Genomic DNA, 25,195 nt, shown 5'->3' with positions numbered 1-25,195 from the left:
TGGTTGTTTAAGATACAGCCATTTTGGATTCTGTTTGTGATTCTCTTCAAAATTTATTCCAAGCCATAATTATTTACTTCCTTAGTAGTAGAACAGTTTTTAAATTTACCTGCATTTATAGTATTCTTGATATCTACAATATTCTCACTATAGTGTATTGTTTAAATGATCTTTAAAAGTTTTATTCAAGAGATAGCCAATACTTAAAAATTGTAAATTCATACCTTCACTAATAATTACCAAATTTATAGTAATTTTTTGCATTTTTAATAAAAATCCCATTCTGTCAAGTCTTATAGTCTCTATAAATAACTAAAGCTAGCATTGATTAAAGTTGACTCTAGCTAATTTTTCTTTTCCAAACACTACCTTGATGTTCAAAATCAAATACTCAAGAGAGTAGCAGGAGGTAGTTTGTTAGGACTTAAATTTAAAGAGAGGGATAATTTTTTGAGGGAAGAATCTTGAAGTTATATTTAGATATATCCAGCTTAAATTTCTTTCTTTTCTTTTAATATTCATTTTTGAGAGAGAGAGAGTGCATGTGAGAGTGGAGAAGGGGGCAGAGAGAGAGGGAGGCAGACGATCTGAGGCAGACTCTGCACTGATAGCAGAGAGCCTGATGTGGGGCTCGAACTCATGAAACCAGATCATGACCTGTGCCCCCAGCACATATTTCTTTTTAGGAATCACGGTTGACTAAACAATTGTTAATTCTAAGTATAATTAGAATATCAATAAAGAAATCAGCAAGAATTTACGTTTGTCTCGTTATGGTATTAGATTACCTCCCTCTCCCTCTTTTTCTATTTGGTATATTTGTCATCCCCTTTCATGTAGTTAAGAACTACTCATGCTTGAGGTCTAAGGTATAAGTTTATTTTCTGATCCCACAGACTACATCAGAACCCTTTGCTAGCCCCCTGAGTCAGGTCCCTTTATATGATTGTTTGTAAGTTCTGTGTAAGAAAAGGCACAATCTTTCTACTATATGTCCAGAAGCTAAGCAGGTTCTTATCACCCATTACACTCGTAGCTATCTGTTAAATGAATGAATGAATATTAAAAACTGATAGTCTTTTTGGTGCTTTTGTTCACCATTCATTAAGGAAAGCTATAGAAACATAAATGATCATAGCATTGAGTTCAGTATGGTGATTACATGTCAAAGTAATGTACAAACTTTAAGAGAAGAAATCTAAAATATGTAACCATACTTACTTTCAGCTAGATCTTATTTTTCTTTTTTGTTTAATTTGCTTTTCCTGAGAGCCACATTGACTGTGCTCTTTTTGCTATATTATCCATTGGCTCTGCTTTTTAATTTTAAGAGGACGTAGGTCTCAGTAGTCTTTTCTATACCCTGTCACTTAACTCTAATACTGAACCCCTGTGTTAACTGTTTCTGTGAATACCGAATGCTCTTGTTGAGTAGCTTTATTTTTCTTTGCAGCTGTGCTGTGTAAAACTCCTGTAAAGTGGATTTGGCCATTTAGCAGTACAATATTTGATACTAGGGTAAGGTATGGATGACCTTGGACCAGATATGTCTGTAACCAGTAGTCTGAATCTAATTACTTCAGCAGTGTTCTTTTGTATTTCAGCTGTCTCACTTACTAGAATTCCTGCTGTGACTATTTCTTAGAGTTATCTTTTTCCTGATGTCAGGAATAACTATACGTGTTATATCTGTCCCAGATACTCAGAAGTTAGTAATAAATAATATGTTAGAGCAAGTGTGAGGTACTTATCTTAACTACCATTGGTCATTGTAGGAAAATTGCTGAATTTCTTGATTTTAGCATTTCTCATTTGCAAATGGTAGCGATAATATTCTATACATTTAACCTCCAACCTCCATGCTAGTTGCTATGGGAATAATGAAATGAGTAAAACATGGACTTTGCCTTTGTGTACGAAGAGAGAGGTAAACAGTGCAGACTCTAAAGTCAGATAGACCTGGATCTATATTGTGGCTTCCCCCCCTTACTAGCTGAATGAGATTTAAAAGTTATTTAACCTCTCTGTGCTCCAGTTTCTGTATAAAGTGGGACATGACAGTAATACCTTATTGGGTTATTATGATTATTAACAGATAAAGCAGGTAGAACCATTTGTTATACACAGTAAGAGTTCAATACATGTTAACTAGTTGCAGTTATTACTTTAATTGGATACTTTGGAATCCCATGGAGAATGTATATCCTGAAGATCCTTTTGTGCCCACGCTAAGGAGTTTGGACTATAATTAGTGGGTAAATAACAAGATTAGGTTTGCTACTTTATTAATTCTGGCATTGATTTGGAAGAAGCACCTTGATGGTAGGAGATTGTTCTGCCTCCTAAATCAGAGGTTCTGATTCTTTGTTTTTGTCTCCACAGTGTTCACATGCACAAAATGCTTCCATTGTTCAGCCATCTATGCAACAAGTATTAGTTGTTTTCTGTGTCCCATGCATTAGGAATATAGCCGAGAACAAGACAATTATGGTCTTTGTTATTATGGAGGTTAGAGTCTACAGGAGGACATTAAAGAAAAAATAAATTTATGAAATAATTACACATTGAGATCTTTTTACTTTGCAGATCTAGCTCTGTTCCTCCCTGTGAAAAGCTTCAGTGGCTTTATATCACTTCAGAATAAAGTATAAGACCCTTCAACATGACATGGGAGGGTTTGGGATCTGGCCTGTGCCTGCTCATCTCTCTTTCCTCCCTGCTTCCATTTTACTGTCATTTAACACTGAAATGTTTGTGGTTCCCTATACTTTTCTTACTTGCCTCTGTATCCCTGCAAATGCTGCCCTTCTACTTGAAATATTCCTATTTGCTTACTTAACTAGATATCATCCTTTAAAAGCAGCTAATGTTGGGGTGCCTGGGTGGCTCAGTTGGTTAAATGTCTGACTTAGGCTCAGGTCATGATCTCATGGTTCGTGGGTTCAAGCCTTGTATCGGGCTCTGTCCTTCAGATTCTGTGTCTCCCTCTCTCTGCCCCTCCCCCACTTGTACTCTATTTCTCTCTCTCTCTCTCTCTCAAAAAATAAACATTTAAAAAATCTAAAAAATAAGTAAAAGCAGCTAATGTTTCACTTTCTCTGAAGAGCATTCCTTATACTCCACCTTTCCCCCCCACCCCCCCAAGCTGAGTTAGATACCTTCCCTTAGTACTCTAATGATGTCCTCTTCTCATTTCTTATCCCTGGACTTGGGATTTGTCTTATAATTGCCTTCATTATATTGGGAGCACCTTAAAGATAAGATTTTTTGTTTAATTTTTTTTAACGTTTATTTATTTTTGAGAGAGAGAGAGAGAGAGAGAGAGAGAATAAACAGGGAAGGGTCAGAGAGAGAGGGAGACACAGAATCCGAAACAGGCTCCAGGCTCAGAGCTGTCAGCACAGAGCCTGACTCAGGGCTCGAACCCACGAACCGCGAGATCATGACCTGAGCTGAAGCCGGATGCTTAACCGACTGAGCCACCCAGGCGCCCCAAGGATAAGATATTTTTATTCTTATCTCTTAGAACAGTGCTTAGCACATGATTGTTATGCCATCATTTACATCAAACAAATGAACTACTGACTCTTAGTAGTTCATTATCCTATTAGACTTAACACACATCTTAAGGTAGTGTAGTAGAGATGGAGAGAAGAGACTGGTTTCAAAAAATCTTTGTAAGTTGGAATCAAAATTAAGTAGCAGATTAGATATAGGAAGAGAGTTTCTAAGCTAGGGAAGCTAACCACCGGTCGTGTCATTACATGAGATTGGTATTCCAAGGGGGGGAAAAGGTAAGGAGTCATGATGAACTCAGTTTGGGGTATGCTAGGTTTAAAAAGGGTTTGGAGTCTGTCTAGAAAGAAATAGATATTAGACATTTAAAAATATGGATACAGAGCTTGGGATTGGTCAGAGCAAAGAGCCATAGATTTTGGAGTTACCTGTTAATGGTGTCTGAGACGATTGGAATGAATTTTTACCCAAGAAAGATGAAAGATAAGCATTTTGGAATAGTTTCCTTGAAGAGGTAACATTTGAACTAATGTGTTTTAGAAAGCATGGAAGGGCATAGTGAGCAGAGAATTATTTTACTTCCATCACTGATTGGGATCTTCTGATATCATTAATTAATGTATTTTTCTCTTTATTATTTCATGTGATTTCTGCATTTTATCCTATAATTAGGATATTAAATTTTTTTTAACATTTATTCATTTTTGAGAGTAATAGAGACAGAGCATGAGCAGGGAAGGGGCAGAGAGAGAGGGAGACACAGAATCCGAAGCAGGCTCCAGGCTCTGAGCTGTCAGCACATGGCCCGATGCGGGGCTTAAACTCACAGACTGCAAGATCAAGACCTGAGCCGAAGTCGGACACCTAACCGACTGAGCCACCTAGGTGCCCCTGTAATTAGGATATTAATTCTGAAGATCATAGAGATTGGATACCTGTTGTGGTATATTTCTCTTCTGGGCGAAATTCTACATAAAGTTTTCATCTCGCTGAGCATTTTTCCTTATCATTTTCCTCTATATGTTCTCATGTCATTGAACCAAAAATTGAATAACTGTTGTGATTTGTTGATTTAGAAAACTCACCTCTAGAAATGTTCTGTCTGGCTTAAGTGATTTTTATGGTGATCATTCTTATGATGATTCTTATGACAAGCTTGGTCCTTATGTCTATGTAATTGAGCACTCCTATCATGTCTCTTCTCAGTGTACTATTTCTGAGGCTCAGCAAGGCCCTCAAGTAAATCCAGAATGCTGTTAATCTTTAATGGCTTCCTCAGGTTTATGTGGGAAGAGTTTTAATATCTCTGGCAGCACTGTTTCATGTTACTGTTTTCCATTACTTAAGTGTCATCTAATTTTTTATATTCATCTTTATAACACGAAGTCTAAGTATAGGTCCCAAATTAATATTTCTTTCTTCGTTGTTCCCCTAATTAGGTCTACTACCTTATAATAAGTCAAGTATCTGAGGGGAAAACAAATTTTATTCCTTAAACATTCTTTGGTTTGAACAGCCTTGTTCAGGCCTTAGTACTTCATAGTGAGACTATCAGGTGAGTTGTGTTACCATCATCTACCAGACTGGGCATATATGACCATCACATCAGTTTCTGCAGAAATCACATTATTATTATTATTATTTTTTACATTTATTTATTTTTGATAGAGACAGAGCACAAGTGGGGGAGGGGCAGAGAGAGGAGGAGACACAGAATCCAAAGCAGGCTTCAGGCTTTAGGCTCTGAGCTGTTAGCACACAGACTGACGCAGGGCTCGAACTCACAAACCACGATATCATGACCTGAGCCGAAGTCAGACACTTAACCGACTAAACCACCCCGGTGCCCCTGTCACTATTATTTTAAATGTTTATTTTTGAGAGAGAAAGAGAGCATGCAAGTAGGGGAGGGGCAGAGATAGAGTGGGGGACAGAGGATCCGAAGCAGGCTCTGTGCTGACAGCAGTGAACCCGATGTGGGGCTCAAACCGTGAACTGTGAGATCATGACCTGAGCTGAAGTTAGACTCTCAACTGACTGAGCCACCTAGGCACCTCTATTATTATTTTTACTTTAGCAGTAGCTCTTGACTTTTCTCCACCTAGCACAGCCTAAAACTACAACAGTAATGGTGGCATGCTTGATAGTGATTCTCCGTTGGGATTTGGGAGTTTATCAGAATCTCCAGGGGTACTTATAATTTGAAAAAGTCCCCCAGGTGTGATTCTGATTTGCTCCCTCTTCCTCCTCCTCCTCCTTCTCTGAGAATCGCTGTTTCATCTAGAAGCTTCAGCATAAATAGGCACATTTAGTGGTATATTATCCTTGCATAGATGAACTCCCTAATCCCCCACACCTCCCCTTTGAGTGGTCCCCAGTAGTTCTTTCTAATATAATGACTTATGAAACTAGTGTCTACCTGTTACCAAGGTTTAGCTACCACCGAAGCAGCCCTTTTAGTGTTTGGAAGCCTGCAAAACAAGGGAGCCTCTACTAGCTTGAGGGCCAGGTTTAATTGTGTGGTTTATTTAAACGGGAGCCTTTTGCAAACGCTTACTAGAGTCCAGGATTTATATTAATACCATTCTCCCACCCCCATCAATTTCATTCCAGTATTTTATGATGAATATTTTCAAATCTACACCAACGTTGAGAGAATTTCAGGATGAATACTTGCATAGCCACAATCTAGATTGTTAATCTAGGTATAACATGATTAAGCAAGTAGATTAAAATGTTAATTGTACCGAAATATTCATCCCTCTGTCCATCTGTTCACCTTTTTAAGCATTTCATGGTAAATTATAGGTATCAGTACAACTTCCCCTACATACCAGCATTTCATGGTAAATTATAGGTATCAGTACAATTTCCCCTAAATACCATGGCATGTCTATCATTAATAAGAGTTGAATATTTATTTATAGCTTTTTCTTTTTGATGTAAAATTTACATACAGTGAAGTGCCCAAATCTTAAGTACTCATTAGCAGAGTTTGGATAAATGACATATGTGAGTAACCCAAAGCCTTATCAAGATCTAGAAGATTATAACACCCTCTTTTTTTCCGCCCAGATTATTCCCTCTTGACTTCTATAGTTTCTGACTTAAAGGTAAGAAAAAGGCTTGTCAGTGCTCGTAGGACAAACAGGGATCAGTGTTTAAGGATGGATCAGTACATTTCTCTTTTCCATTGCCTAAAGTACCTTGTGTTTTAAATTGTATATGCATGTTTTAAAGTAGGATACTGAGTAAATAACTTATGTTTTCAGTTTTTAAATAATTATTTTGGGAAATACTGTATCTAAATATAAATACCTTATATCTATTTAGTTAAGTATTTTATAAGTCAAAAGCTCTAGTTTAATGAAATGTGAAGAAATATGCATAGAAACATAAGTGGGGAAGAGAAAGGAATAAGAGGTGAGATGGGGAAAATCACATAAATAATAACGTAATATAATTTACACTATGTATTAATGTGTGGCTAATTGATTATATATTATGTATATCTGACATCATGATATAGTCTATCCTGAAAACAGTGGTATGCCATTTATTCAAGAATATCAACATATAATAATCTGCCTTTAGGAAATACACATTAAATTCCTCTCACTGTTGGTCTTCGGTGTTTTTCATTTTATTTTTAATGCCTTTATATCTGGTAAATATCTCTTATTTGGCTTATTTTTAGAGTAATGTAACATACTTTAATGTATATCAGTACATTTCAAATATGGTATAAGTTTTAAATCATTTGCTTGCATTTTATGAAGAGTAACTGATAAATGTATTTCTAATAATTCTGGTTCCAAAAGGAGAAGCTTTGACAAAAGTAAATTGTGATATTTTCATAATAAAAAAATATGGCAAACATGCAGGCATTTGCATATCTTCCCTGAAATATTGCATACTGGGTTTGTCAGTGCTGGTAAGTCCATTTCAAGGATGTTTCCCTTAGTCCATTAGTTTGGATAATGAGCCCTATAAAGTACATTTATAACTTGTGGCACTGCAAGGAGAAGGATTCTAATTTTCATCCTTTTATCTAGACACATTGAAAGAAGGTCAATAGAGGGTTCTATATGATTCATTGTCCCAACACATATCAGATGACAGAGACCTGATAATCTCCATGCATAAGTGTTTTCCTTGTTTAGAAATAGCACTTGAAAGGAATCTTTCTGTGATTATCCTTTGAGGTAAAGTGGAAACATTGAAAGAAGCTTTATCCCTCTTTTTTTGGTTTGTTTAAAACATTTTCACATGTGTGACCAGATAGCTATTGTTGAACAAAAGATAAAGCAACACTTAACAGAAAAATTAAAAACCTTTAGTGGTTTTTACAGACTGAATGATATAACAAGATATTTGACCAATTTTTCTTTCCTCCTTTTTCTTAGATTCATTAAGGAAAAAAAAAGTCTGTTTTCTAAACAAAGGAAAAGCTTCTATGTTTCTAAACATTAGAAAGCTTATACTTATAGTGTAATACTTGTACTAACATTATTCTTAATGGAATTCAAAATAAATATTTAAATTGTATTCCATGCTTATGGTTTAAACACTTCAAAATAGCAACAAGAATATATATTCTGTAATTTAGTGTCAATTTTATGTCAAAATGTGAAATTGTATACTGTATTAAAGGGTTTATTAGATTCAAAATTATAGCTGATACTTATTTTTTTAGTTGTGTAATCATTAATGAGAACTTTTTTGCTATGTTTATCTTCTTTGTAGATGTAAAGCAGTCATAGATCAGTTTGGTCAGAGAATAATTTCTAAGCATTTCCTTGTGGAGGACAGTTACTTTTCTGAGAACACATGCTCACATGTACAATACCGGTAAGGCACCCCTCCATCCTCCGTCCAAGGGATGGTGAAACATAGGAAAATTTAGCTGTGGTGATTATATTGACACTTCTGTATGTCTGTGTCCTTCAAGTTAGATGCAAATGTATACCAAACCAATAATATATCCAATATGTCTGCTGTTCTCGTATAGAGTCTGGTTGTAGAGGAGTACAGTCTAATTTTGACTCCTTTGCATCAGCTGGGGTTTGTCTGCAGCTCCTTTCACAGGCCAAGGAAAGATTAAAGCAGAGCTTGACTTGGTTTGGGGAGGTGACACTTTTATCACGACTTAAATCTTTGAAACATGCCTTCTGGTAGTTATGTAACTATAAATGAAACTTATCTGTGGAATCTGAATAACTGATTAACTGTTTTGTGCGTTACAGGCAAATCTCCAGGTCAGTCCTGATTACAGATAGATCTGTACTAAAAGCGGATTCAGATCAACAGGTAATTTTAGTTCTGTACTTTTTAATAAATATTGCTACATTAATTTATACAGTAATATGTATAAATTAATATTGGTGAAATAAAATGTATTAAGCCATAAACTGATGTATTTAATGCATTTTTTAAAATACCTAATGGCAATTCTGTAATAATCTTGGTTTTTTAAGATTTCCTTCTAGCAGAACAAATAATTGCATCCATTACATAAGGTAACAGATTTAATCTATGCAGACTAAATCCTAGTTTTGACAGCTAGTCTCTGAAATTGAAAATATATAGTTATGGGAAGAAGAAGAGAAACCCCAGACAATACATTTAAAACTCTTGGAGGAAAATGCTTAATGGTAACCAACCCAAGAGCAATGGTGGCAATCTCACCATTAGGCCTGGTGTGAATGAGTACCAGCACACATCTGGTTCTGATGCTTCCTCATCACCATTGTTCCTTTCAGTACCTTTTTCCTTCTCCTCACTGCCTGTTCTCTAGGAACATCTTTATGCATATGATTTTTCCTCAGTCTGTATTCTTAAATTCCAGAAGTATGCCCCCTTCTTCTGATCATATCATACAGTGACTGATAAAATCAACTTACTTATTAGTTTCGTGTAACTCTCAGACCTTTTCTACGTATTACTGCTAAACATAGGTTCCAAAAATTCCTTAACTTAGAAGTTTTCTGATTTAAAACACATCTGTTTTGCATATGAGCATAAATATTTTCTATTAATGATTGTGTAAACAATGAATTTCTTTTACATGCCATCCAGCGTTCTAAGATCTGAAGAGACAGTGCTAACCAAGATAGGATCTCTTCCCTCATAACTTGCAGTCTGAAAGATACACGTATAGACAGATGAATAGCAGCTATAGTTCAACATGACAAGTGTGAACAAAGAATGGTACAGCAGCTATTTTAGTGCTCATCACACTCTTCTGTAATTGCCAGTTGACTTGTGTATCTTCCAGTAAACTATAAGCCTTGTGAATGTGTTGAAGAGTGACAGAGAGGCAGAAAAATGAAGAGAGAAAATAGAGACAGTTCTGTAGAAGCTGAACTGAGAAGAGTAGGAAACAGGAGGTGATTCCTGAAGAGAGATGTGGAAGTGAAGAGGGCTTTTCTTTTCTTTTTTTTTTTTTTATGTAGATTTTTATCTATATTATCTTCAAGGAGTTTTATACTTTTGTGTTTTACATGTAAGTCAGGGGGATCCTGGGTAGCTCAATCAGTTAACAGCCCAATATTGGCTCAGGTCATGATCTTACAGTTCATGAGTTCGAGCCCTGTGTCGGGCACTGTGCTGACAGCTCAGAGCCTGGATCCTGCTTCGGATTCTGTGTCTCCCTCTCTCTCTGCCCAACCCCACTCACACTCTGTCTTTCCCTCTCAAAAATAAATAAATGTTAAAAAATTATGTCTGTGATGCATACTGTGTAAATTTTGGAAGGATATAAAATCTGTGTATAGATTTATTTATTTTTTTTTAATTTATGTCCAAGTTAGCATATAGTGCAACAATGATTTAAGGGGTAGATTCCTTAATGCCCCTTACCCATTTAGCCCATCCCACCTCCCACAACCCCTCCAGTAACCCTCTGTTTGTTCTCCATATTTAAGACTCTCTTATGTTTTGTCCCCCTCCCTGTTTTTATATTATTTTTGCTTCCCTTCCCTTGTGTTCATCTGTTCTGTGTCTTAAAGTCCTCATATGAGGGAAGTCATATGATATTTGTCTTTCTCTGATGAATTTGCTTGGCATAATACCCTCTAGTTCTATCTGCATAGTTGCAAATGGAAAGATTTCATTCTTTTTGATTGCAAAGTAATACTCCATTGTATATATATACCACATCTTCTTTATCCATTCATCCATTGACGGACATTTGGGCTCTTTCCATACTTTGGCTATTGTTCATAGTGCTGCTATGGACATTGGGGTGCATGTGTGCCATTCAAACAGCATACCTGCATCCGTTGGATAAATACCTAGTAGTGCAATTGCTGGGTCATAGGGTAGTTCTATTTTTAGTTTTTTGAGGAACCTCCATACTGTTTTCCAGAGTGGTTGCACCAGTTTGCATTCCCACCAGCAGTGCAAAAGAGATCCTCTTTCTCCACATCCTCACCAACATCTGTTGTTCCCTGAGTTGTTAATGTTAGCCACTCTGGCAGGTGTGAGGTGGTATCTCATTGTGGTTTTGATTTTTATTTCCCTCATGATGAATAATGTGGAGCATTTTTGCATGAGTCGGTTAGCCATTTGGATGTCTTCCTTGAGGAAGTATCTATTCATGTCTTTTGCCCATTTCTTCACTGGATTATTTGTTTTTGGGGTATTGAGTTTGTTAAGTTCTTTATAGATTTTGGATAGTAACACTTTATCTAATATGTTGTTTGCAAATATCTTCTCCCATTCTGTCAGTTGCCTTTTAGTTTTTCTGATTGTTTCCTTTGCTGTTCGGAAGCTTTTTATTTTGATGAGGTCCCAATGGTTGATTTTTGCTTTTGTTTCTCTTGACTCTGGAAACCTGTTGCGTTAGAAGTGGCTGCGGCCAAGATCAAAGAGGTTTTTGCCTGCTTTCTCCTTGAGGATTTTGATGGCTTCCTGTCTTACATTTTGAGTTTGTTTTTGTGTATGGTATAAGAAAGTGGTCTGGGTTCATTCTTCTGCATGTTGCTGTCCAGTTTTCCCAGCACTTCTTGCTGAAGAGACTGTCTTTATTCCATTGGATATTCTTTCCTACTTTGTCAAAGATTAGTTGGCCTTATGTTTGTGGGTCCATTTTTGGGTCCTCTCTTCTGTTCTGTCGATCTGAGTGTCTGTTTTTATACCAGTACACTACTGTCTTGATGATTTCAGCTTTCTAATACAGCTTGAAGTCCGGGATTGTGATGTCTCCTGCTTTGGTTTTCTTTTTCAAGATTGCTTTGGCTATTCGGGGTGTTTTGGGGTCCATAAATTTTTAGGATTATTTTTTTCTAGCTCTGTGAAGAAGACTGGTGTTATTTTGATTTGGATTACATTGAATATGTAGATTGATTTAGGTAGTATCGACATTTTTTTTTTAATTTAAAAAAAAATTTTTTTTTTCAACGTTTATTCATTTTTGGGACAGAGAGAGACAGAGCATGAACGGGGGAGGGGCAGAGAGAGAGGGAGACACAGAATCGAAAACAAGCTCCAGGCTCTGAGCCATCAGCCCAGAGCCTGACGCGGGGCTCGAACTCACGGACTGCGAGATCGTGACCTGGCCGAAGCCGGACGCCTAACCGACTGCGCCACCCAGGCGCCCCTGTAGTATCGACATTTTAACGATATTTGTTCTTCCTATCCAGGAGCAGGGAATTTTTTTCCATTTTTTTGTGTCTTCTTCAATTTCCTTCATAAGCTTTCTATAGTTTTCAGTGTATAGATTTTTCACCTCTTTGGTTAGATTTATTCCTAGGTATTTTATGGTTTTTGGTGCAATTGTCAATGGGATCAATTCCTTGATTTCTCTTTCTGTTGTTTCATCGTTGGTGTATAGGAATGCAATTGATTTCTGTACACTGATTTTATATCCTGCGACTTTTCTGAATTCATGGATCAGTTCTATCAGTTTTTTGGTGGAATATTTAGGGTTTTCCATATAGAGTATCATGTTATCTGCGAAGAGTGAGAGTTTGACCTCCTCCTGGTCTATTTGGATGCCTTTTATTTCTTTGTGTTTTCTGATTGCAGAGGTTAAGACTTCCAATGCTATGTTGAATAACAGTGGTGAGAGTGGACATCCCTGTCTTGTTCCTGACCTTAGTGGGGAGGTGCTCAGTTTTTCCCCATTGAGGATGATATTAGCGTTGGGTCATTCATATATGGCTTTTTATGATCCTGAGTTATGGTCCTTCTATCCCTACTTTCTTAAGGGTTTTTATCAAGAAAGGATGCTGTATTTAGTCAAATGCTTTGTCTGCATCTATTGAGAGGATCATATGGTTCTTGTCCTTTTTTTATTCATGTGATGAATCACATTGATTGTTTTGCAGATATTGAACCAGCCCTGCATCCCAGGTAGAAATCCCACTTGGACGTGGTGAATAATTTCTTTAATGTATTGCTGTATCCGGTTGGCTAATATCATCTTGAGGATTTTTACATCCATGTTCATCAGGGAAATTGGTCTCTAGTTCTCTTTTTTAGTGTGGTCTTTGGTTTTAGAATCATGGTAATGCTGGTTTCATAGAAAGCGTTTGGAAGTTTTCCTTCCATTTCTATTTTTTGAAACATCTTCAAGAGAATAGGTGTTAACTTTTCCTTAAATGTTCAGTAGAATCCCCCTGGAAAGCCATCTGGCCCTGGACTCTTGTTTTTTTTTTTGGAGATTTTTGATTACTAATTCGATTTCCTTACTGATTATGGGTCTGTTCAAATTTTCTGTTTCTTCCTGTTTCATTTTGGTAGTATATATGTTTCTAGGAATTTGTCCATTTCTTTCAGATCGTCCATTTTATTGGCATATAATTGCTCATAATATTCTCATTATTGTTTTTATTTCTGCTGTGTTGGTTATGATCTCTCGTCTTTCATCTTGATTTTATTTATTTGGGTCCTTTCCTTTTTCTTCTTGATGAAACTGGCTAGTGGTTTATCAGTTTTGTTAATTCTTTCAAAGAACCAGCTTCTGGTTTCATTGATCTGTTCTGTTTTTTTGGTTTCGATAGCATTGATTGCTGTTCTGATCTTTATTATTTCCTGTCTTCTGCTGGTTTTGGGTTTTATTTGCTGTTCTTTTTCCAGCTCTTTAAGGTGTAAGGTTGGGTTGTATATCTGAGACCTTTCTTCCTTCTTTACGAAGACGTGGATTGCTATATACTTTCCTCTTATAACCGACTTTGCTGCGTCCCAGAGGTTTTGGGTTGTAGTGTTGTCATTTTCCTTGGCTTCCATGTACTTTTAATTTCCTCTTTAACTTATTGGTTAGCCCATTCATTCTTCAGTAGGATGTTCTTTAGTCTCCAAGTATTTGTTACCTTTCCAAATTTTTTCTTGTGGTTGATTACAAGTTTCATAGTGTTGTGGTCTAAAAATACGCACCGTATATTCTTTTTTTTTTTTTAATTTTTTTTTAATGTTTATTTATCCTTGAGACAGAGAGAGACAGAGCATGAATGGGGGGGGGGGCAGAGAGAGAGGGAGACACAGAATCGGAAACAGGCTCCAGGCTCTGAGCCATCAGCCCAGAGCCCGATGCGGGGCTCGAACTCACGGACCGCGAGATCGTGACCTGGCTGAAGTCGGACGCTTAACCGACTGCGCCACCCAGGTGCCCCAATTCTTGATCTTTTTGTACTTGTTGAGGGCTGATTTGTGTCCCAGTATATAGTCCATTCTGGAGAACGTTCCATGTGCATTGGAGAAGAATGTATATTCCACTGCTTTAGGATAAAATATTTTCAATTTATCTGTTAAGTTCATCTTCTCCAGTGTGTCATTCAAAGCCATTGTTTCCCTGTTCATTTTCTGATTAGATGATCTGTCCATTGTAAGTGGGGTGTTGAAGTCCCGTACTCTTATGGTATTATTATCAATGAGTTTCTTTATGTTTGTGATTAATTGATTTGTATCTTTGAGTGTTTCCACATTTGGAACCTAAATGTTTACAATTGTTAGGTCTTCTTGGTGGGTAGACCCCTTTATTATTATATAATGCCCATCTTCATCTCTTGTTACAGTCTTTATTTTGAAGTCTAGATTATCTGATATAAGCTTAACTGCTTTGGCTTTCTTTTGTTGACCATTAGCATGAGATGGTTCTCCATCCCCTTGCTTTCAATCTGAAGGCGTCTTTAGGTCTAAAGTGGGTCTCTTGTAAATAGCATATAGATGGATCTTGTTTTCTTATCCATTCTGTTACCCTGTGCCTTTTGATTGGAGCCTTGAGTCCATTGACGTTTGAGTGAGTACTGAAGGCTATGAATTTATTGCCATTATGTTACTTGTAGTGTTGGAGTTTCTGGTGGTGTTCTCTGGTCCTTTCTACTCTTTGTTGCTTTTGGTATTTATTTATTTACTTACTTATTTACTTACTTACTTACTTACTTACTTATATATTTCATCTTTTCTCCCCTCAGAGAGTCCCCATTAAAATTTCTTGCAGGGCTGGTTTAGTGCTCAAGAACTCTTTTAATTTTTGTTTGGGAAACTTTTAATCTCTGCTTCTATTGTGAATGACAGCCTTGCTGTATGAAGAATTCTTGGTTGCATGTTTTTCTGATTCAACACATTGAATATGTCCTGCCACTCCCTTCTGGCCTGCCAAGTTTCTGTGGATAGGTCTGCTGCAAACCTGATCTGTCTTCCCTTGTAAGTTAAGGACTTTTTTCCCTTGCTGCTTTCATGATTCTTTCCTTGCTTGAGTATTTTGTGAATTTGACTATGATCTGCCTTGTTGATGGTCCTTTTTTGTTGAATCTAATGGGAGTCCTCTGTGTTTCCTGGATTTGATGTCTTCCTTTCCCCAGGTTAGGAAAGTTTTTTGCTATGATTTGCTCACATAACTCTTCTACCCCTTTTTCTCTCTCTTCATCTTCTGGGACCCCTATGATTCTGATGTTGTTCCTTTTTAATGAGTCACTGATTTATCTAATTCTTAAATCGTGCTCTTTTGCCTTAGTCTCCATCTTTTTTTCTGCTTAATTATTCTCCATGAGTTTATCCTCTATATCACTGATTATCTGCTCTGCCTCATACATCCTTGCTGCCATGGCAACCATTCGAGATTGCAGCTCAGTTACAACATTTTTTACTTCATCCTGACTAGCTTTTACTTCTTTTACCTCTGTAGATTCGGGTTCTAATCTATTTTCAATCCCATCTAGTATTCTTCTTATTGTGATTCTAAATTCTGGTTCAGACATCTTGCTTTTATCTGTGTTAGATAAGTTCCTGGCTGTCGTTTCTTCCTGCTTTTTCTTTTGGGGTGAATTTCTTCGTTTTGTCATTTTGAAGAGAGAAAAGGAATTAATGAGGTAAAAAAATTTTTAAATTAAAAAAATTAAAATTAAAAAATTAAAAACAAGAAACACACACACGAAATAAATGATGCTATATCCTAGGTGTGCTTTGGTGTAGGTGTTGAAAGGGGCTTGATAGATTAGAGATAAAGTGGAAGAAAAAAAATGGAAATCGTTTGAAAATTTGGAAAAAAAAATACACTGAAATAGAATAAAATGAAATGGTATAAGTAAAATAGGGTTTGAAAAAATTTACACAAAATAAAAAATATAGTAGAAAAAATTTAAAGAAAAATATTTTTAATAAAGATTGAAAATAAAAATATTTTTCTCTTTCTGAATTCAAGAAAAAAGAAACGAAAAAGAGAAAAAAAATTGAATAGATCGACCAGCAAACAGACTGAAATACAATTGAAATTACTTCTTTTTCCCCTAGAAGTCATACTATGATATGACTGATAGTCTGTAAACTAAGCAGGCCAAGAGACTTGTGTTCCTGAAAGGGGAGGTTGGCCCAGTTGGTGGAGCTTGGTGTAATGGTTCCGTTCTCCACTAGATGGCGCTGCTTAGCTTACTTGGGTTTATTGTTGTGGTGCTTGTAGGTGTGTATGTGCATGTGCGGGAGCAGTGAAAATGGTGTCTCCCAGCTACCCAGTCTGTAGTATCGGAACTCTGTTCTCACTGAGCAGCAACCGTGCACCCATCCTTTGTATTCATCTTCCATCCACTCTCCACTTTTACATTGTCCGTGACCAAGCCCCAGGCAGCACCTCCCTGTTGAGTTTTATCTCAGATGCGGCTGTTTTTCCCAACCCCTTACTTCTGAGGCACTGCAGCTTTGATCCGTTCTGCCCCTCTGCAGAAGGGTCTCACCTAGCAAATGGCCAAGTGCCAGCCACACCAAGTAATGTTCACAGGACCCTGCTGCTGCCGATGCCCAGAGAATGTGGCTGGGTGCCAGTCTTCCCCAGAAAAAGTTCACGCGATCGTGTGGCAGCAGCGTTTCAGGGATTATGGCAAATCGCAACATGTATCTGGCACCAGGCTTCACCCCCAACGACCTTGTTCCAGCACCAGCATATGTGGTTATTCTCCCGGGTCTACTGGGGCCTTTGCCTGTGGGGGAGCCATACAGCCTCAACCAGATGTCCTCCCAGCTTGGGAACCACCTCTCCCCATGTGGCCTAAGGCCCCTTGGACTTCACTCTGCTCCCAGGGATTTGCCCTTCCCACCAGAGCACTGCCAGGTATCGAGTTGTGGAGTTTCAGACTCTGTGCTCCCCCTGTTTATAGGGTCTTAATGGAATTTAAGCCCTCTCCTTTCTCCTTTCTCCCTTTTCGTTCAGTCCCTGCGGCTTTTGTACCATTCCGCTTTCTCTCCAGCTGCTTTTGGCGGGGGGGGGGGTCCTTTTTCCCGTACTCCCCCCTTTCCTCCCCCCCCCACACTGTCTCTGTCCTCTCTCTGCAAGCAAAAACAGCTCCCTGCTCTCTGCGGCTTGTCTCTCCCCCAGTCCACCTCTCTGCGCTGCATACCTGCTGAGTTGTGTGGTTCACGTTGTGCAGATTGTCATGTTAATCCTCAAATCAGTTTTCTAGGCGTGCAGGATGGTTTAGTGTTGATCTGGCTGTATTTCATGGACGCGAGACACAAAAAAAATTTCCATGCTGTTCCGCTATCTTGGCTCTTCCCTATCAGGCTTTTCTTTTCTTTAAAGAAGAAAAGTATGTATTTCTTTAAAGAAGAAGTGGATATTTCAACTGATGCTGTGGAGGTAGTAAAAAGGGATGGAGAGTTTGAAGATATCCAGGAGAAAAGAAAGATAACTGATGCAGCAAGGTCCAGGTAAAGGTGGGGAGTATGAGATTCAGAGAACAGGTAAAACCGTTGACCTTAGAGGGGATGTGAGACACTTGCAATAAGAGGATGAATGGAGGATGTTTGTAGGTCTGGGAGTTTCCATCTAATGGAATCCATTTACTCTTTAAATTACAAAGTGAGGGGGCGCCTGGGTGGCGCAGTCGATTAAGCGTCCGACTTCAGCCAGGTCACGATCTCGCGGTCTGTGAGTTCGAGCCCCGCGTCAGGCTCTGGGCTGATGGCTCAGAGCCTGGAGCCTGTTTCCGATTCTGTGTCTCCCTCTCTCTGCCCCTCCCCCGTTCATGCTCTGTCTCTCTCTGTCCCAAAAATAAATAAACGTTGAAAAAAAAAATTTAAATTACAAAGTGAGGTCATCTCCTGAGAATTGAGGTGTAAGTGTCGGGAACAGGTCAAAGCTCAAGGAAAGATACACAGAAATAACTGTGGGGAGTTGGAGTATGGCCTCTCTCATTGTCAGATGGCTGCACAGTGTTGATTGCCGAATTGAGCCTGGTGGTTATGGGTGTATGGTGGCATTAATCTGCCCCTATCCTTTCAGCTCTTCCATTCTCTTACCCCACTTAATCTTCTCAATGATCTGTTAAGAGACCTACAATTCCTTGTCCTCTCCTTTTCCTCCTAGTTTACCATTCTTCCCTCTTCCTTTTTCATGTCCTGGTCCCCGTGGTGGATTTTCTGAACTGCCCTTCCCCCAACACCTTCAATTCCTATGTAGCCATGTTCTTCCACTGTACCCACAGAGGAAAATTTTGTCTCTGGATGAGTCTATAATTTACATCTGGATCACAGAAGGATACTTGAGAAAACCACACATCCACACAGACTGGCACTCCCACAGAGTCAGGGTTGCCAATCTCATTCAGCTAGACCGTTGCTACCACCAGTTAGTTTATCCACTGGTCTCGGATAGCTCCCTCTCCCATTCCTCTCAGTGCCTAGTCCAAATCTTTACTGTTTTACCCACCCTCCTCTGTCTTAGCTCTTTCACCTCACCCCTCACTTCACTGAGAAAAGTAAGGCCCTACTAAGCACAATGGCCCTTGACCTCCTGCCCCACCACCCACAACTGATATACAAGTACAGAGAGTAATGACAGGGCTCCCCTCCTTGTCCAAGGCCAACCCCATTCATAAGTGCTCTTGATATACACACATGTGCACACACACACACACCACCCTGCATCTGTGTCCTGTCTTCTGCCTTTCCCTGCTACTGGTACCTTGCCTTCAACCTATATACATGTACTAGTATTTTGTTCCAAAATTAATATTAAAAAAAAAATCTCCTTTTGCCCCCATCTCTAATTGTATCCCATCTCTCCCCTGATCTCATCAACATTTTCAAGACAGTGTCTATACTTGCTCCCTCTAGCTCCTTACCTCTCATCCATTTCTAGACCAGCCTGGCTTTTACCTCCACGTTTCTACCACAATTTTTCTTGCTAAGTTTATTAATAACTTTATAATGGTCAGGAGCATAGGACAGTTTTTTTTTTTCTATTAGGTCTTTTCTGGTACATTTGACAATGTTCATTATTACCTTTTACTTGAAACTCTATACTCCTTGGCTTCCATGATACTGTGCTCTCCTGGTTCTCATAACTCTCTGAATAGTCCATCTCTGCTTCTTTTATGGGCTCTATCCTCTTAAATATTGGGGCTCCCCCAGGTTCTCACTTCAACCCACATTATCTCTTGCTCTATGCACACTTGCTGCTGGACTCCATGTACTTACATAGTTCCAACTCTGCATAAATGTTGGTGACAGCTACTTCTTTATCTCCCAGGAATGTTGGTCAAACTTCTTGCTGGACATCTATCCCAAAGTCCCCTCAAATTGAACATACTCAGAACTTAACTCACCATTTTCCCTCTCAAAACTACTTATCCAGTGTTCCCTGCCTTCATGAGAAGCACTGATGTCCTTCCAACTAACAATTTCTTCCTCCCATCTCTGGTATCCCCTGAGCCTCCAGGTCCTCTCATTGTACTTCCTTGAATTGGCTCCAATATGCTTTTCCTCTCAGTTCTTATTCTCACTCCTCTGGTTTCAGAACTCATCTCTGCCTTCTAACTGGTTGTTCCTCCTCTCATCTTGTCTCCTTCAGATCCATCCTCTAAAGAGCTATCAGAGTGATCAGTCTAAAAGCGTATATTTATACTTCTCTTTGTTTCCTATATTGGCTTCTTTCCTCTTTGTAAATTTTTTTTTTTCAACGTTTATTTATTTTTGGGACAGAGAGAGACAGAGCATGAACGGGGGAGGGGCAGAGAGAGAGGGAGACACAGAATCAGAAACAGGCTCCAGGCTCTGAGCCATCAGCCCAGAGCCCGATGCGGGGCTCGAACTCACGGACCGCGAGATCGTGACCTGGCTGAAGTCGGACGCTTAACCGACTGCGCCACCCAGGCGCCCCTCCTCTTTGTAAATTTTGAAGCATATGTGATGAACCTTAAAGAGAGGAAGGATAGGTGTAAGTCTAGGTAAATTTTATGAAAGTGGTACTAGAGAGTTGAGGGTATTCCCTTTTGATGGCTTTTCCTAATCTCTATGAGTTTTAAGACAGTTACCTTCTCAGAGTTCAAGGCGCAGAAGGTACTGTGGTCGGGGTTACTGATTGTATTTAAATTTTTAAAAAATTAGACATTATGGTTGTAGGAAACAAAACAAATATAGGCATACCTCAAAGGTTTTGTGAGTCCAGTTCTAGACCACCGCAGTAAAGTGAATGTCACAATAAAGCAAGTCAAATGATTTTTTTTTTTTTTTAGTTTCTCAGTTCATATAAAATTATGTTTACACTATACTGTGGCCTATTAAGTGTTCAGTATAGCATTATGTATAAAAAAATGTACTTACCTTAAAAATACTTTATTTCTAAACAATCCCAACTATCATCTGAGCTTTCAGTGAGTTCTAATCCTTTTGCTGGTGGAGGGTTTTGCCTTGATGTTGATGGCTACTGACTGATCAGGGTGGTGGTTACTAAAGGTTTGGGTGGCAGTGACAATTTCTTAAAATGAGACAACAATAAACCTTGCTGCATCAATTGACTCTTCTTTTATGAATGGTTTCTCTGTAGCATACAATGCTGTTTGATAGCATTTTACCCACCATAGACGTTCTTTGAAAATTGGAGTCAATCCTATCAAAATTTGTTGCTGCTTTATCAACTAAGTTTATGTAGTATGTAAATCCTTTGTTGTCATTTCAACAATCTTCACACCATCTTTGTCAGAAGTAGATTCCATCTCAAGAACTACTTTCTTTGCTCATCCATAAGAAGCAACTCCTCTGTTGTTAAAGCTTTATCATGAGATTGTAGCCATTTAGTTACTTCTTCAGACTCCACCTCTAGTTCTAGTTCTCTTGCTGTGTCCACCACATCTGCAGTTCCACTGCAGACTCCTCCACTGAAGACTTGAACCCTGAAATTCATTCATGAGGGCTGGAATCAACTTTCTCCAAACTCCTGTTAATGTTGATATTTTGAACTCTTCCTGTGAATGATGAGTGTTCTCAATGGCATCTTAAATGGTGAATCCTTTCCCGAAGGTTTTCAAATTACTTTGCCCACATCCATCAAGGGAATCACTGTCTATGGCAGGTATAGTTTGACAAAATGCATTTCTTACATAATAAGACTTGAAAGTCAAAATTCCTTGTGGATCCATGTACTGCAGAAAAGATGTTTGATAGGTAAAGATAGGATTGAGTATGTAGAAAGGGAGAGGCTAGGACTTGAAGATCCCAGGGAGCAAAGCCACATCTTTTAAAACAATGCTGGAAACATCCATGAGAAAAACTCCCTCAGGCGTAAAGTTTTTCTTAAGAATGTAACAAATACCACCTACTCCTCCTTCATGTTTCCCTGAGGAATAAACAACTCATCACCAACAGGTATCTTTTTTTTTTCCTAAAAAGAAACCAAAAAGAAGAGGAGGAACAGACCAAAACCCTATAAAATAAAGTTGCTTGCTTATACTCAGGGGTATTCACTTTCAGATGCCCCCTCTCTGTAGAGAGATCTTTCATACTATTCTTACCTTCTGATCTTACACTCTGATAAACTTTTGCCTGCTGCTCATTTTATTCTGTGTCCACCTCCTCATTCTTTGAATTGGCTAAACAACGAGCCCCTGGCATTGAGATATTTATTCTGCAAAATGTGTTAGCAAGCATGAAAACAACATTAATCTTGTTGTACATCTCCATCAGAGCTCTTGGGTGACCAGGTTCTTTGTCAATGAGCAGTCATATTTTGAAAGGAATCTTTTTTCTGAGTAGTAGGTCTCAACAGTGGGCATAAAATACTCAGTAAACTATGTTGTATCATCCAGGCTTTCTTGTTCCATTTACAGAGCAGAGGGAGAATAGATTTAAAATAATTCTTAAAGGCCCTAGGATTACTAGAATGATAAATGAGCATTGGCTTCAACTTAAAGTCACCAGCTACATTAGCCTTTAACAAGAGAGTCAGCCTGTCCTTTGAAGCTTTAAAGCCAGATGTTGACTTCTCTTCTGTAGCAATGAAAGTCCTAGATGACATCTTCTTCCAATAGAATGCTATTCAATATCTGGAAAATCGGTACTGTAGTGTAATCACCTTCATGAATTATCTTAGTTACATCTTCTGGATAACTTGCTGCAGCTTCTTTATCAGTACTTGCAGTTTCACCTTGCACTTTTTTAAAAAGTTTAAATTCAAGTTAGTTAACATACAGTGTACTTTTGGCTTCAGGAGTAGAGCCCAGTGATTCATCTCTTATATAGGACACCCAGTATTCATCCCAACAAGTGCCTTCCTTAATACCCATCACCCATTTAATCCATCCCCCCCACCCACCTCCCCTACAGGAACCCTCAGTTTGTTCTCTGTATTTAAGAATTTCTTATGCAAAAGGGTTCCCCTATCTCCACATCCTCACCAACATTTGTTGTTCCCTGTGTTAATTTTATCGTTTCTGACACGTGTGAGGTGGTATCTCATTGCAGTTTTGATTTGTATTTCCCTGATGATGAGTGATTTGGACATCTTTTCATGTGTCTGTTGGCCGTCTGTATGTATTCTTTGGAAAATGTCTATTAATGTCTTCTACCCATTCTTCACTAGATTATCTGTTTTATGGGTGTTGAATTTGATAAGTTATTTTTGACACTAACCCTTTATCCATTATGTCATTTTCAAATATCTTCTCCCATTCCATAAGATGCCTTTTAGTTTTATTGATTGTTTCCTTAGCTGTGCAGAAGCTTTTTATATTGATGAGGTCCCAATAGTTCATTTTTGTTTTTATTTCCCTTGATTTTGGAGACATGACCTGAGGTCGAGGTCAAAGAGGTTGCTGCCTGTTTTCTCCTGTAGGATTTTGATGGTTTTCTGTCTCACATTTTAGGTCTTTCATCCATTTTGAATTTACTTTTTGTATGGTGTAAGAAAGTGGTCCAGTTTCATTCTTCTGCATGTTGCTGTCCAGTTCTCCCAACACCATTTGCTAAAGAGACTATCTTTTTTTTTCCATTGGATACTCTTTCCTGCTTTGTCAGAGATTAGTTGGCCATATATTTGTGGGTCCATTTTTAGGTTCTCTATTCCATTGGTCTAGGTATCTGTTTTTGTGGCAATACCATACTGTCTTGATGATTATAGCTTTGTAATACATCTTAAAGTCTGGAGTTGTGATACCTCCAGCTGTGGTTTTCATTTTCAACATTACTTTGGCTATTTGGGGTCTTTTGTGGTTCCATACAAATTTTAGGATTGTTTGTTCTACCTCTGTGAAGATGCTGGTGTTATTTTGATAGGGATTGTATTGAATGTGTATAGATTGCTTTGGGTAGTAATTTGTTTAACAATTTTTGTTCTTCCAATGAGCATGGAATATTTTTCTATTTTTTTGTGTCTTCTTCAATGTCTTTCATAACCTTTCTATAGTTTTCCGCATACAGATCTTTTACCTTTTTGGTTAGGTTCTAGATATAGCATTTTAAAAATACATCCTAACAAGTTATTAGGTCTTTGATCTCTGTAGCAGGGGTTTCTCTGCTGTCTTCTAAGCCTTTTTCAAGCCCAGCTATTAGTATTATGACTGTTGTTCTAAATTCTTGTTCATATGTATTGTGTATATCTGTTTTGAGCAATTCTCTGGCTGTGATTTCTTCTTGACCTTCCTTTTGGGGAGAATTCCTCTATCTTGTCATTCTGGCGGTCTGTCTTTTATGTGTTTTAAAAACTTTTTATGTGTCCTTCACCTGATACTACTGCTATATTAAAAAGGGACCATACAATGTCCAGGCCTGGCACTCCAGGAAGTACTTCTGTTGTATGTTGCATGTACTCTGCTGTTGGGTTCTGGCTGCCCAGTCCCACTGATCAGTCCTCTGCAGAGCTCCTCCTTGCTTGCAATGATGGAGTGTTTGGACCTTTAACTAGGTGTGCTTTGATTTCTTTGTTGAAGTAACCCTGGAAAAAAAAGGAGGTGGGGGGAGCCTGATGCTATAAAAAGAGAACAATGAAAGGGGAGAAAAGAAAACCAAATAGAGAATTAAAACCTATAAGGTTGATTCCGAAGAAAGAGAAAGGAAAAGAAAGAAGAAAAAAAGCAAAAGAAAAGAGAAAAGATGGAACCCGAGTAGAATTAAAAAGCCTGATCAAAAAATATATATGTCTGTGTGTGTGTATGTATGTGTAGATAGATAGCTAGGTAGTGTATATATGTGTAGATAGATAGATATGACAAAAAACAAATCAGAAACTATAAACCTGATTCGAAAAGAAAACAGAGAGGGAGGAAAGCAAGAAAGAAAAAAGAAAAAAATAAAAGGTTGTCTGTTGGTGCCTGAGGCTGGTGACTGTGTTGGTCTGGAGGAGAGTCTGTCTACATTGAGTAAGTTAGTCTTGCTCTAGTAAGTGAGCATTTGCTAGGCACGGAGGGGTAGGGTTTGTTCTAAGCGTGTACTGCCTCCACTGGTGACCGCTGTGCTACTCTCTTAAGTCCCACTGTGTTGGTGTTAGGAAAATTTCCGTCACCCCAATCTCTCCTCCCGACTGGGCTCTCACCCCCTGCTGTGCAGGCAGCCCTCACTGAATAGCGAGGGCAGTCAGCTTGCCCTGCACCATTATTCTCCTGTGGCTTCCCCTTGGCACTCTGATGGGATTCAAATCCTGAAGTCTTAATGGACCCCGAATGGTGCAAATCCAGACCCACTCCCCTCCTCCAGGGATCCTACTGCTGAAAGGCCTTTGGCTGGCACCTGCAGAGTATTTTGTCCTTGGGGAGGCAATAAAACCTGTTTCCAAATAATCCAGGAAGGGTACTATTCTTTCCCAGTGCACCCTGGAGATCGTTACACCATGCTGTGCACTCCAGGGCCAGCTACCCACTCCCCAGGAGTGTGTGCCATTGCTCTACTCTCGAGAAAGTCATGCACTTCCAAAACCTTTGAGTTTCAGCTCCTAAGGTTATGTACGAAAAAGAACTGACACTCTCCGTACTTCTCA

General features: G+C 38.6%; 1 protein-coding gene across 2 annotated transcripts in view; it reads left to right on the top strand.

Moving 5' to 3' along the window:
• The window catches only part of CHM (CHM Rab escort protein), a 236,020-nt gene that overhangs the window by 135,727 nt on the left and 75,098 nt on the right, over positions 1–25,195 (top strand). For both annotated transcript variants that reach the window (XM_045472794.1, XM_045472793.1), the window contains 2 exons: positions 8,263–8,367; positions 8,763–8,826. In XM_045472794.1, coding sequence (XP_045328750.1) covers positions 8,263–8,367; positions 8,763–8,826 — 169 coding nt within the window. The remainder of the gene's footprint in view (positions 1–8,262; positions 8,368–8,762; positions 8,827–25,195) is intronic.

The sequence above is a fragment of the Leopardus geoffroyi genome, chromosome X (genome assembly GCF_018350155.1).
Source record: "Leopardus geoffroyi isolate Oge1 chromosome X, O.geoffroyi_Oge1_pat1.0, whole genome shotgun sequence".
Classification (NCBI taxonomy): Eukaryota; Metazoa; Chordata; class Mammalia; order Carnivora; family Felidae; genus Leopardus; species Leopardus geoffroyi.
The sequence above is the reverse complement of the archived record's forward strand: the minus strand, read 5'-3'. Positions and strand labels throughout refer to the sequence as shown.